Source organism: Grus americana, chromosome 14 (assembly GCF_028858705.1).
Source record: "Grus americana isolate bGruAme1 chromosome 14, bGruAme1.mat, whole genome shotgun sequence".
Taxonomy (NCBI): domain Eukaryota; kingdom Metazoa; phylum Chordata; class Aves; order Gruiformes; family Gruidae; genus Grus; species Grus americana.
In genome coordinates this window covers 6,642,384-6,656,580 of record NC_072865.1, presented here as the reverse complement: position 1 = coordinate 6,656,580, position 14,197 = coordinate 6,642,384, and the positions used below count along the sequence as shown (strand labels likewise).

General features: G+C 51.9%; 1 protein-coding gene across 1 annotated transcript in view; it reads left to right on the top strand.

Annotated features, from left to right (window-relative positions):
- PDGFRB (platelet derived growth factor receptor beta) overlaps positions 1-13,182 on the top strand; it is a 34,312-nt gene extending 21,130 nt beyond the window's left edge. The window contains exons 14-24 of the mRNA XM_054841837.1: positions 285-389; positions 499-609; positions 909-1,062; positions 2,441-2,607; positions 2,865-2,983; positions 4,183-4,305; positions 5,721-5,832; positions 6,120-6,219; positions 6,330-6,435; positions 6,943-7,181; positions 7,683-13,182. Coding sequence (XP_054697812.1) covers positions 285-389; positions 499-609; positions 909-1,062; positions 2,441-2,607; positions 2,865-2,983; positions 4,183-4,305; positions 5,721-5,832; positions 6,120-6,219; positions 6,330-6,435; positions 6,943-7,181; positions 7,683-7,833 — 1,487 coding nt within the window. The 3' untranslated portion in view covers positions 7,834-13,182. The remainder of the gene's footprint in view (positions 1-284; positions 390-498; positions 610-908; positions 1,063-2,440; positions 2,608-2,864; positions 2,984-4,182; positions 4,306-5,720; positions 5,833-6,119; positions 6,220-6,329; positions 6,436-6,942; positions 7,182-7,682) is intronic.
- Positions 13,183-14,197: the final 1,015 nt, after the last annotated feature.

The following is a 14,197-nucleotide window of genomic DNA, read 5'->3' as shown; positions in this document are numbered from 1 at the left end:
AATGTGGACCATCTGGGATCACGGTGGGAGGCCAGCTTCATGCTTCCTTTGGCATGAAGCATGGAGTTATTCCTGGCTATCCTTTCTTGTAGCTGGCATCTCCTTCCCTTCCCAGCCAGATGGAAACCAGCCCCAGCCCCAAACATCATAGTTCATGACCACCTCCATGCCCACCAGGATGACTGCAGCAAGGCTGGTGTGGTTTCAGACAGGGGACTTGTCTTTTCCAAGCTCCTTTCCTCAAGGACCATCACCAACTTTGTCTCCTTGCTGTTTCTTTCCAGGACGCACTCTCGGCTCAGGTGCCTTTGGACGTGTGGTGGAGGCAACAGCCCATGGCCTGAGCCATTCGCAGTCTGCCATGAAAGTGGCAGTCAAAATGCTCAAATGTGAGTTGCCCTCATACTCTCCCTTTCCCCTATCCAAAAGTCACAAGGCCAAACAGTGCCCATGCACTCCGCTCCTTGCCCAGCCATTCACACCATCTGTCCCCAACAGCCACCGCCCGGAGCAGCGAGAAGCAAGCCCTCATGTCCGAGCTGAAGATCATGAGCCACCTGGGACCTCACCTCAACATTGTCAACTTGCTGGGGGCCTGCACCAAAGGAGGTAGCTGAGTTTCTGGTTCAGAATGATTCACCCTTCCCCTAGGAAAGCCCTGTGGGGCTCTGAAAGCCTTTCTTTCCAACCTGATTGAAACTGAGAAGGCATGTTTCTGTTAACCCCCACCTCCCTCCCCAAACACAAATCTCAAATTCCAAAAATGCTCAGTACCAGAAAGATGGCTTTTCCCCCTGGCCCTGCCTAGACGTCCTGCAATCTGGTGATGTCCCCATGGGATGAAATTCGCTGCCCCAGGGAGCGAGCGGGGCCAAGGCAGGGCTGATACTGGTGCTCTGTCCCACCAGGGCCCATCTATATCATCACCGAGTACTGCCGCTACGGGGACCTGGTGGACTACCTGCACCGCAACAAGCACACCTTCCTGCAGTCCTACGGTGAGAAGGCCCGGCGAGAGGCAGAGGTGTATGGGAACACCGCCAAGGAGGACCACGTGCAGAGGTACCTGGAAAGCAGCACTCTCCTCTACTCCATCCTAGCCCCCACCGATGAGGGAGGCTGGTACTGCCAGGATGGATAACTACATTTCCTCCAGACCAGTAAAATAAACACTGGATCAGCACTGGGACACAGCTGGCCGCTCTGTTACCTTGTGAGACTGGCCCATGTGCCAACCAGCCATCTCCAAACAGCTCCTGGCAGACAGGGAGTTAGCAGAGGCAATCTGTGTGTCTTGGAGGCTGAGTTTGCTAGTACACACACCGGCTGCTCCGTGCCAGTTGGGAATATTCCCTGGCATCATTAACTTTATTGGCATAACCATAGCTATGCATTGAGTACAGAGTCAAAGGGTTTCCCAGCACATCTTAACTGTTGGAGACCTCAATTCTGCATTTTTAGGGCAAGTTGCATTGCTACTGAGCCTAAGGGAGAAGTGCTAGAAGGAGTGCAGTTGCACAAGAGGTGCTACAAGGAAAGGGAAATGGTCCTTCATCCGGTTGCCAGCTGTAAGGGATGCAGGCACATCAGTGCAGAGAAACAGTCCCATGGGAAGTTAGAAAGCAGCATTTCCTTCCAGCACGCCAAAACAGTGCTAAAATAGAGCAGTGTTAGGACATCAGCACAGCTGCCCCTGCGCTTTTTGCTTGAAGGCAGCTGAGATCCTCCTAAGCACTAAGTGCAGTCTCCCAAACCCATGGGGACGTGCCCCACAGCTCTGGCCATGCAGCAGGTTTCCCTTGCCCAGCACTTGCACATGGAAGGCCTCAAGATGCTGCTTTCCAGATGAAGTTGTTGCTCACTCAAGGAAGAGGTGCTCAAGGGTGCAGATGTTTGCTAATCCAAACTGGGAAGATTTAACAGTGGACAGAGGGTTGTGTCCTGCCCACTCAGTTCAGTCTTCTCCAGGCCAGCCCTGGCCAGGCTGGGAACGTGCACAGCCAAGGTGGAGGGTTTTGCCTTCCCACTCTGGCTTGGGTTTCATGCTGTCCTGCCCTGTGGACACCTGTGGAGCTGCATGGCCCTGGATCCCCTTCCTGCCCTTCCCAGTGCTGAGTTCGAGTGCTGAGCCAAGCCCGTGCTCCACCAGGCAGGGTGAGCATCAGAAATTTCAGTCTGTGGGCGAGGACACCTGGAGAGCCACAGGGAAATATGGCAGGGCTGTTTAAAGCTAGTGCTGAGGACACCTAAGTGGTGGAAGAAGGTCTCCAGTGCCATTTGCACTTGTCTGTATGCATGAGGGCTTCTTTCCCTGCCGTGTGGGACATTTCCATGCTGGGGCTGAGGGTTCAGGAATTGCAGCCCCACAAATCATTGTCCCCCTCCCCTGAATCTCCTCCTGTCCTCTGGATCTGAACAGCCTCTTTGCTTCTCCTCACAGTCACCTCTCCTTGTCTGTCGAGAGCGATGGGGGCTACATGGATATGAGCAAGGATGACTCCCTGGATTATGTGCCCATGTCCGACATGAAGGGTGAAGTCAAGTACGCTGACATCGAGTCCTCTAACTATGGCACCCCGTATGAGCTGGACAGCTATTCCCCATCAGGTAACAGCTCAGCCACAGCAGGAGGGAGAGTGGGCACTGGATGCCTTTGCTTGCAAAGATGGATGGTCCATATTGCAAAGGTCACCTCTGGGACGAGTCCAGCCATGGTGGCAGATGCCCTCATGATGGGAGCTCCTGGCTCCCAGCTCTGTCCCTTTGTTGCTGGAGGCAGAGCAATCCCCAGTGGGTCCTTCCACTGGCGGGCAGCCCATAAGTGTGCTGAGTAACACCAACATCCATCTCTGCTTGCCCTCCAGCTCCTGAAAGAACAGACCGGGTGACGCTTATAAATGAGTCTCCACTCCTCAGCTACATGGACTTGGTGGGCTTCAGCTTCCAGGTGGCCAATGGGATGGAGTTCCTGGCTTCCAAAAACGTACGTATGCCGGCTGGTCTGTGGTGCCTGAAGCGGTGGAGGCCAACAATGCTCTGCCATGTCCTGTGGTCAGCTTCCACTCATTTTCCCTCTGTCCATGCCAATCTCCTCGTGGGAGAAGTGGCCATGCAATTGAAGAGCTGCTGACCACTTCTCTTTGAAAACACAGCCCTGGGGATCAGCATGACTATATTTGCATGTGACAGCTAACCCTGGCTTAGATCGAGCTTCAGACCTCAAATTCTCTGACTCTGAGCTCCTCCCAAGCCATGTGCAGCACAGCTGTGGTGTTATATCATCCCTATTTGCCGGGATGACCAAACAGTGATAACCTCCCTGTGCTAAAGCACAAAGCACTCCACAGCAGAGCTACTAGTCTCCACGGACACCCCTATTGCACCATATGCTCTGAGCCCCCCAGGCCTCATCAGAAGTGCTTGTTTAGTGGAAATTAAACCACCACAGAGGACTAGGGTCTGGGATTTCCTAAGGCCTGGCTTAGCCCAGGGCAGGCAGTAATATAGTTGGACTGTGTGAAACATCACACAGGGCAGGGCTAAGAGAAGGGGTAGGGATGGCATCAATGACGTTTGGAGATAAATTCCTGGATCTCTGCCTCCAGCCAGACAGTCTGATCCCTAAAAGTGCATGGTCAGTGCTCTGCCATGGAGCACAGAAGAGACACTCACAGCTCCCCACAGCTTCCCACAGTCACGCTTTGCACCATGCAGGTCTGGCAGGGTCTTGAGCAAACCTCAGGGCTGTTCATGTGGAAAACATCCAACATACTGGCAAACCAGGCGGCACAAGCTAGGCTGGTGTAACTCTGATGTCTTCAGACTCCTGGGTTGGATTGTCCACACAGAGATGGAGACACGCCCTCCTTGCCAGCCCACCAGCCCACTTGCTTGGTCAGCCGTGGCAATCCCCTCTCTGCTGGGTTGTTCAAATTGTCCTTGCCAGATTTGTATGCCTGTTGCTGTCACGGGGGCAGCAGTCCAGGTGAGCAGCAAAAATGTGGTAGCTCTGCTAGTGGCTTTGAGCCATGGTTGTCCCTAGAGGTGGAGGAGATGCCTCAAATGATGTGAGGTGGCTCTTGTCCCTGCAGCCCCAGAAATGGGCTAGTGCTGGAGCTGGGCTGCTTCCTCAGGTGGTCTGGGGGCCCCTCGCGGTGACAGTGCCCTGCCTCCCCCCTACAGTGTGTGCATCGTGACCTGGCTGCCAGGAATGTCCTCATCTGTGAGGGGAAGCTGGTGAAGATCTGTGACTTTGGCCTGGCGAGGGACATCATGAGGGATTCCAACTATATCTCCAAAGGCAGCGTGAGTACCAGGAGCCATGCAAGGTCCTTCTTCCTGGGGCTCTGTGCCTGCCACCCCCAACATGCTCCCCCTGTGAGTCGCCTGTCCGTCATTGTGCCCAGGGGTGGTGACAGGGCAGGACTCCCAGGAGATGGTGTCAATGGCCAACCATCCTGATGTGCTCTGCATGCTGTGGAATAGCAGAATTGCATGCCCATATCTCCAGGCTCTTACAGAAGAACCTGGGCAGCAGCAGCAAAACTAAGGATTGTCCCCTGTACAGCCCATCACTGGCAGCAGCGCTGCATCCCTTTCCTGCACAGCACTGAGTCCAGTCCTGAGCTGCAGGCAGGAGGAGGGCTAGGTTAGGCAGCTTGACGGTGCTGCAGTGAGTCACTGGCCACTCTGGGAAGAGGTTCACAGACTTCTGCTCTAACCGCTAGACCACAGGGTAAGAGGAAGTGTTTTCCTGTGAGCAGCTACTTTCCAGAAAGACATCTCCAGTCTTTCGAGGCAGGAGAGGATGAGGCTGTAATTGAGCTTCCCCAGAACCTCCCCTGTGACTTCAACAACAGCATGTCCACTCCAGCCCATGGGCATTTGGGAACATGCAGCCCCAAGCAAAGCAGGCCATGTAATTCCCAGAGAAACTGAGGCTGGGGGAGCTGAGAGTGGAGCCAGACCCTTCAAACCCCAACGTTAATCTACTCTATGAACTACTTAACTTCTCTTGTGCTTTCTCCCATTTGCAAGGGGTAGCAGGCAGGCACTCAGTGGCTGGGCAGGGAGACCCTCCTGCAGAGGGGCTGGGGTTTTCCAGTCCAGCCTTGGCATAGCTGCTTTTCCTTCCAAAACAGGAAATGAAACTGGGTGCCTTTTTAATCCTTCCTGGAGATTATTTTGGTATTCATTATGCAAGCAAATCCCAGGAACAGCACAGCCAGTGCTGCAGACAAACTGGTCAAGTGAGGCTCCTTTTTGTGTATCACTCTGAGTAAGAGCAGGAAAAAGCTGGACGTGTCCTTCGGCTCTTTTCTGGTCATCCCATAGCCCTCTCCAGCCTGGTCTCAGGTTTCCACAGTCCAGATAGGCCTGGACTCCCTTCAGGAGTGCTGTGGTCATGTTGTGCAAGTCAGTGGACTCCCCAAGGACTAGGGAACAGAGAATGCATACCATGATGGCTCATTGTGGCCAACAGAGATGGTAACGGATGTAGCACGCCCACTCTTCCCTCCTGCCTGCTGGGTTCATCCTGCACAAGGAAAGAGGAAACTGGTCCCTCTGGGAAGTGACTGTCAGCAGATGTGTTGGGCTGATGGGCAGCTCTGAAGGGTCTTCTCTGCTTGTAAATTGGGTGTCAGGCTCTTCTTACCTGTTGAAACAAGTTCTGTAGATGCAGCTGACTCTCTTCTTGTTCCATTTTTTTTTCCTCTTAGACCTTCTTGCCCCTTAAGTGGATGGCTCCAGAGAGCATCTTCAACAACCTCTACACCACCCTGAGCGATGTGTGGTCCTTTGGGATTCTCCTCTGGGAGATATTCACTCTAGGTAAGTGCCCTGGAGATCATGGTGGTGTCTGTAGGTCTGATACCATGTTAGCAGGATCCCTTCCCGGAGACAATAGAAATCCATTTCTAATCCCCAAGTCCCAACCTTAACAGTCAGAGTAGCACTTCATTCCCTGTCTCTTTCTTTCCCATGCTGACATTGCCATTTGGAAATGAAATGAAACAGGAAAGGTAAAGAAAAGAAGAAACCTAGGTGTGAAATGCATGTTGGCAGGGGGGTGGCAGGCAATCCACCAGCCTGATTTCCTGCTCTCCCTTTACACCCAGGGGGAACTCCATACCCTGAACTGCCTATGAACGAACAATTCTACAATGCCATCAAACGTGGCTATCGGATGTCCAAACCCACCCACGCCTCTGATGAAATGTAAGCGCTGCCCATACGCGTTTGCCTGCCCTACGCAAACTACAGAAGCATTTCTGCCTCTGTTTTCCCCAGCCGACAACTCACCAGAGTGCTTTCTTCCCTCTTGTTAGCTACGATATCATGCAGAAGTGCTGGGAGGAGAAGTTTGAGATCAGACCATCCTTCTCACAGCTGGTGGTGCTTATGGGAAACCTCTTGGTGGATTGTTACAGAAAGGTATGTTCAAAGGACCCTGTGCTGGAGGGACAGAAGAGGGTCAGTGCTCTACAGAGGATGCTGCCTTGGTTAGGGCCCTCAGTCAGGGTTTGGAGATCAGTGTTTAGTGCTGCCGTGCCAGAGGATTTTGCTGTGACTAAGGCTGTATTAGTTTAAATGGCCAATGAAGGTGGTTTGGCATCCTGGGGACAATTCTGAGACAACTGGCATTGCCAGACAGGCAGCTGGTATCTCAGCAACTGCAGAAATCAGAACTGGCAGGAGAGCAAAAACCTGCCTCCAACTGTTTGGTATTTTGGAGTTGTGGAGTTGTGGCCCTGATCTCTCCCTTAGGAAATGTTCATAACCTGTCTTTGGTGGAGTCAAAGTAGTTGAGCACAGCTACACAGAAGATGCCAGCCCCTCTAGAAAAAGCCTAGCAGTCAGGGAGAGCAAATACAACACAACTGCATTTTCTCCGCTCACAAGACCTTCCCATTTCTTTGGTAACCTACCCTGCGAGAGCAGAGGTACCAGCAGGTGGATGAAGAATTCATGAAGAGTGACCATCCCGCTGTTGTCCGCACAAGACCCATAATCCCCGGGCTGAACAACGCCAGGCTCACTGCCAGCTCCCCCACCGGCAGCATCCTCTACACGGCTGTGCACCAGAACGGGGGCGAGAATGATTATATCATCCCTCTTCCCGACCCCAAACCCGAGGCAATCTGCGATCTCCCTCAGGAGGCCTCCATCAGCCGGGCCAGGTAAAAGCATTGCTTCTGAGTATTGTCCCTTCCCTTGACTGCCCAAATATGAAAACAGGGGCCTCAAAAAGAAATGCTCTGCTGAGGGACAGACCATCGGTGGGTTTACTGGGAGAGAAGGAGAGTAGTGTCACCACCATCTGAGGTGCTGTGACCTTGCATGAGCCCGCAGGGATGGAGATGAACCAAAGGAGCTGGGACATGAGCTAAGATAGGGTGCCATGTCACATTCCTGTACATCAGCCAGCACCGCTGGGGACAAGCGACCCCACTCACAAGGAGGAGGGCACACAGGGGCCCATGGTCTGCAGAACCCAGATGGCTGTATGTTGTGTTTAAGGGCTGAATAGACCCAACTGATATCATCTGTTCCCCTGTGGAAAGCCACTCAGATAGAGTGGGGCTGCTGGGAGCTTGACATGCTTCTCAGCTGTTGGGAATCCTCTCCCACCAGACTTGGGACAAGGCACTCATTTCTCTCTCCCTCTTGTCTCCCTTCAGCTCTATGCTGAACGAGGCCACCACATCGTCTACAATATCCTGTGACAGCCCTCTGGGCCTCCGGCAGGATGAGGAGCAGGAATCCGACCCACAGCCAAGCTGCCAGGAGCCAACCACGGGGCACCAAGAGGTGGAGGAGAGTTTCCTGTAGTCAGAGCTGGGCTGACTCTGTATCTCCCCATGGCGAGGCCAACTGAGGGGCTGACCCAGACATCACAGAGAGCCATGCTTTGCACTTGTACTGCGGGACATCCCCACCTGTCCCAGCATTCCTCCTTCCCTCCTGTCTGCCAGTGTCGAGTGGGGAATTAAAGACTATTCCCCATTGCCATCCCCTTCCCCCTTACAAAGAGGTGGCTCAGAGCCAACAACCTTCCAGATCACTGCCACATCCTCCTCAGTGATCAAACCACTGCAGGAGGGAGACATCTCACAGACCAACATCTTCTTTTCAAGTGGAAGACGTGGGCTGGATCTCCACAAGAGATGCCACTTTCTGCATTGCTAAGATGATTCTCCAGCCTCTTCCCCTCCATGCTCTTTAGATGGCAATGAGTTTCATCTCTTCTGCACCAGCACTTCTCTGATGGTCTCAGCACCAGCCACGCCGTGGTTTGGTGAAATGCCACCAGGACGGATGATTTGCTCGGAGCTCATTGCTGGGGTGCAGACAACCTGTAACATCAACCTTCAGCTGCTGGAGATCAAGTGTACATTGGGTAGATTGTCCTGCAAGCACAGCCAAGTCCTGGAGAGACCAGCCAGAGTCTTAGAGATACTGAACCACCATTTTCATTTCTTGACAGCTCTTCCACTGCAGATAGAGCGTCACAAGCACTACAGGTACCCATGGCTCTGGGGCACAGCTCTGCACCCACCTAGAGGGGCTGTCACACCCCTTGAGCCCAGCACAGCACCAGGAGTCCCAAGGGCATGCCAGGAACTCAAAATACTCTCACAATGACTCTGTTGTGGTAGCAAAGAGGGCAGTCCAATGTTGTTCATGTCACCTGTGTAGACACTAAGCTAATTATTCTCCCTTGAAGATGTAAAGGGAACAAATATATTAATCCACTAGCCAGGGCCAGTATAAGGAAGCAATATGGCTATTCATTAATCTTCTACTGCCACTAAGCCCAGCTCATCTGCTGGGAAATCATATAACCCCACCAGTTGCAAAATCTTTGTGCCTTATCTTTGAGAAGCAAGGGCTCCTTTTTGATGGACTGTTCACCTGAACACCCTTTCTCAGGATGGCAGATCTCACCGGTCTCTCCTGAGTCATAGCAAGACTACGGGGAGCAATAATGATGCCAGAACACCAACCCAGGGACATCTCAAAAGAGAGAGAGGGAGAGAGGCTGGGAAGCTGTTTTGGTCACAGCTGAACTGTATCTCACACCCTGCCACTTTCTGGGGGCCAGGCATAGACACTTGTGACCTACCGGGGCTGTGGATGAAGTGTCATGGGGAATCAAGCAGAGCAAGAGGAATCGGGGAGGATTCCTCTCTCTTGGAATGTGTTTTGAAGAATAAAAGGGCAGAGACCTTCCTCCTGCTTCTCGCCTCCTTCCTTGCTTCTCACAGGCAGACCTGGGACTTCTTGTGCTCTCAGCTGGAACTTGAATGACGAGACTCAAAGCAGGAGGAACATCAGGCTTTTGAAATCAGTCAGCAACCCCATCTCTGCAGGGATGAAAGCTGGACCCCCCAAACTACAGGTCTGACACCACAGAAACTAGCAGGGTTTTTTCTGAAAGGAGAAGGTTCACCTTGCACGGAGCTCTGTTTGCTGCATGCCCCCCACTCCCAGTAACCCCTTCATTTCCCTACTCATGCACATATCTCTGTGCATCCTACCAAAATTGCACAGGCAGGTTTACAAATTCATAAATTCAATCAGCATCTTGCTGGGCTTCTGCCACCTCAGAGCCACTGAGAATTCTATTTTTTTTCCAAAATATGAAACTTCTGCCAGAAATCCCCAGCAAAACAGCTTCTGTTTTAAGTTGTCTATCGTTGCAATGCTGCCATTTATGCAGCTAAAAGAGAAGAAGGTGTTTTGTGGGCTGATGTCCTTGGTAAAATGTGAACATAAGAAAGAGCACTTTTATTGGCAGCCAGTGGAGTATATTTTCAGCCCATGTGGTCAGATTCACCACCATCCATAGGAAACACACTGTGAATGACAACTGTTTTTCCATGCTCTGTTTCTCAGGCTTGTAATGAAGGAGCCATCTTCTGTGGCCACAGTTCATTAAATTACCCTAACAGCAGAGAAGCAGTAACTTATGCGATCCTTGGGATCAGACCACTTTATTTTTCTAACATGTAAGGTGCTTTGTAGGATCTGTGTCACTGCAACTTGAGCCCACAGGATGACACATCAGATCATCCTGATAGCCCCTGTCTGCACCAGCTCCATTTTTAATTTGTCCTTCTCTATCAAAGGTGACCAGAAGTACCCAGTACTCCAGGCGAGGTCAAATCAAGACCTCGCATAGGGCATTAATAGTTCTGGTCTGTACTGGATTTGACTTGCCTGGTGTAGCTTTGGATAACGTTGGCCTTTTCCTTGCCACAACATACCGGTAGTTTGGAGTCATCCTCTAACCAATCTGAGCACATACGTCTTTCTACTCTTCCAGCATTTCTAAACAAGATACTCCCTGCTGTTCCAGACATTGGGTCATCAGTACATTTTGTTAACAAACTGTTATTTTTGGGCTGGACTGACTAATAAAAATATTAAATACTTCTAGCATCAAGAGCAACCCTAAAGAGCTACTTTTACTACTTCTGTCCAGCCCAAAGATTTCCCCATCAATTAACTCCTTGTCACCCTCCATTTGGCCATTTGCTTATTTACTTAATAAATCCTGTACTAAACTCCATCTTGTACAGATTAATTACTAATTAAATTACTAATTTTCCACTATCAAATAGTTTCCACAGTCCTGAAAGAGGAGATCTATTTCTTCTCCCTGCTGGGGGAACTCAGGTATCCTGTCCTATTAGCTGGGCATTATCTACACTTGGATGCCTATTGCATTTTGTCCCATTTGTAGATTTATTGTATTTATTCTTTGCATCAAAACCTATTCTGGCTGCTGACGGGGTGCTAACCCCACCTCCCTCTTCCTTCTTAAAGTAGGTACACCAGACTCTTTGCAAAATGGTACAGTTCTCCACTCCAGAGAGATATGACCAAATATTTACCCTTGGCCCTGTGATTGCAAGGGCCAAGTCTTGCACTTCATGGTACTTTCCTGTCCTTACTCAACTATTCCCGTCACCATTTAGCGAGGGCGTGCGCACCCGCTGCAGCGAGCAGATCTTTTCAGCCAGGGACAGGCTGGCAGCTGGGCAAAGCCAATGTGTTTTGCTAAGCATCCCTGCAGCTCTCCTCCAAGAGAGGGCTTGGTGGGGCTGAGGCTTACAGCACCCCCCAGACAAGCTCTCTCCACACAGGGAGCCGGATCCAGCCCCCTCTCTCTCTGCCACCGACATTCCAGTCCCTGTGCAACCCGGTGGGTGAGGGCCAGCAGAAATGGTCATCTGTTCTGGGCCCACTGGTTTTGTAGCCATAATTTTTCCAGTGAGATTCCAGAGGGAACAGGTCCCTCTGGGTTTTTAGTTTCGATGATCATGGCAGGGGGGTTGGAACTAGATGATCTTTGAGGTCCCTTCCAACCCAAACCATTCTATGATTCTATGATTCTATGTTTTTTGCTTGGGTGTGTTTTTGTGTTTAGAGGTGGACCCAAACTGAGCCCCCCAAAAAGGGACACATGCCACAGCTTGGGCCCATCTCTAGTGCAATATCTTTTATACGTAGATTATATTTTACTCTACAGCTGTTGCGTCATTATCAGCACCAATATATACATAATCCTACTGCCAGAGTCACTATGTCATAAGTGTATCCCAGAAACTATTGTGACACTCCGGTGTCTCTTTCCACATTTAAGATGCTTCTCAGACTGATGTGTGCACAGGTTTTAATCCTTTTGTCCTTCTCGGTTTGAGCGTGTTATTATTTTTTTAAGCAAGAGTGTCACGTTTAGTGTTTGTTTGTGTCGTCTTAAGAAATCTAGAGCACAGCGGACTTTACTCGTAACTAAATTGTCTCTGTTCACCTGCCAAGGGGACTGTGGTGGAGTCCCACGGGGACGGGAGGCAGAAGTGCAGTGCAGATGTGCAGTCAGGAGGAAGTCAGCCAGAAGTGAGAAATGGCTCTTCCCCTTCTTCCCAGTCAGGGCTCTGGGCTGGGGGAGAGACGGCACCACAAATAGAGGGTACTGGGCAGTGGGTTAGGTTTTGGCTGTAGGGAAGCTGGGTCTGTGTAAAGCTGGGCCTGTGTAAAGCTGGGCAGATCTGGAGAAGGGGATTTCACAGATGTCTCCTTTTGGGGGCTTTTTCTAACATGAGATGTCAGCTAATGCGCTAAGGAGGCAAACCCCATGCTCCAACGCACAGGCGCGAGGAAGGGCTCTGGCCGGGCTCAGTGCTCAGCTCAGATCCCAGGATCAGTGGGGCCAGTTCACAGTGCGAACCACAGGATGTCCCACATGGACAGGAGAGCAGCGGGCTGCCAAGCCAGCCCCAGGGAACTCGGACGAGGTCTGGCTGTACTCCCACTTGGAGAACATGAAAGTTTCCCTTTGGCAGCCCTCGGCAGCCTTTTGGCAGCCTTTGCCCCGGGTGGTTGCACAGGCAGAGAGCAGCCAGGGCAGCTGCAGGTCCTCAGTGGGCACCGGGCAGCTCTTGGGCCAGGTACAGGTCCTTTCCGCAGCAGACCCCAGCCCTGCCTGGATGCTGAGCAGCCAGGGATGACAGTAACAGTGGAGACACCATGCTGTCCGCAGGACTTGCCCAGGGCAGGCCAGTTATTGTTAAAAAATCAGATTTCGCAGGCCAGCACATGGGTAGCTGGGGTCCCAGCATAATTCCCATGTTTCACACAGAGGGCTGAGGTCTCCGGGACACGCCAAGACGGATCCAGTTGGCTTTGACAAAGGCAGGGGAACTGCCCCAGTGCAGCTCCAGCAGCACTTTGGAGAGATGACTCTTGCAGGGGTGGGAAGAGGCAGGGAAGCCAACTTGTGCTGGGAGGCCTGCAGCATCCCATCGTTCCTGTCCTTTCCTCCTTCATGGATTGCACCAGAACTGCAAAGTGTGCCCAAAGCGTGCCCTCTGCCCTCTCCCACTCCTGCTGTGCTGGCTTGCTGGCATCATGCTGTTACTCTGCAGCATCTCTGAACTGAAGCAGCACCTGCCTCCACGCTCTCTGTCAGAAACCATCCTGAGGGAAAAGGAAAAAACAGAGTTCAGACTAAGGTACCAAAGAGTTAACATTTTCCTAGGTTTACAGATGTATTTGTAGGATTTGTACTATGTCACATCTATAGCCATGAGACATTATTTTTATGCTGTAAACTTTTACAAATATGTTTTTAAAGAAAGAGTTTAAAAATAAAAGTGTTTTTCTTTTTGCAAAGTTCCATCTCTTCCTCTGTTTGCCTGGTTTTGGTTTCTCCCACTCAGATGGGGCTGGGAATACAGCTTTACCATGTCGTGGGTGAAGGCTAAGCATGTTAATACGCTGTGCATGACCCCAGTGCTTAGTGAAAGCCAAGCTGGGAGCCAGGCAGAGAGAAGGACAGCAAGGCAACAGCTGAGCCCAGCAACGTGGTAAGGAAGAGGGGCTGTGAGCAGGGCAGGATCTGCCCCATCTGTCTGGTAACTGGCCAGCTTGTGGGTCATCTTGTACTGGGAGGAGGTGGGTAGAGGGAATGACACTGGGAAGAGTTCCTATGTGTATCCCCAGTGCCCAAGGTTTGGGCCAGCAGCCCCAAGCATGCTCCAGCAGCCTTGACGTGCTCCTTGGGGGCATTGCTGGGTTTGTGCTCAGATCAGGGAGGGGATGTGGGAGCTGCCAGACTGAACGGCGCTGGGCTGAAGGGGCTGGGGGACACCACAGCGCTGCTGATTTTTTCCACATAGTTCAATAGCTCAGGGCAGTGGGAGAGACTGGGGGTAGCGATGGGGCAAGGCACCAGTGGGAGCCACGGTGCAGTGCACAGGGCTCCCTGTGTCCCGCTCTCCTCCAAGCTGGGTTCTCCTCCCCTCCCTCTGGGATGAGGAATTCACTGATACCCTTTAAAGACACAACCCAAAAATATTGGCTCCCCACACTACCACTCCCTCAGGTCCACATGTCCCCCTGCTTTCCTCCTGCTTCACTTACCTTCCCCAGCCACCTCTCCAGAAGTGCCGGGGTCCCCCAGCCCCAAGGGAGACAAGAACCTCCTGAGTCTGGCCCAAAGTGTTCTCCTCTCTCTGGCTCCAGTGAAACTGCTCCTCCTGAAAATGACCCCATGCTGCTGGGCGGAGCTGTTTGCAGCCAGCTCTGAGCCACATGTGTGGAAAGGCTGGGGCTGCTGCGGAGAGGGGATTTTGAACTGAGGCTCAACTATATCAATGTTTGACCCTGTCTGCATGATGCAGCTCTG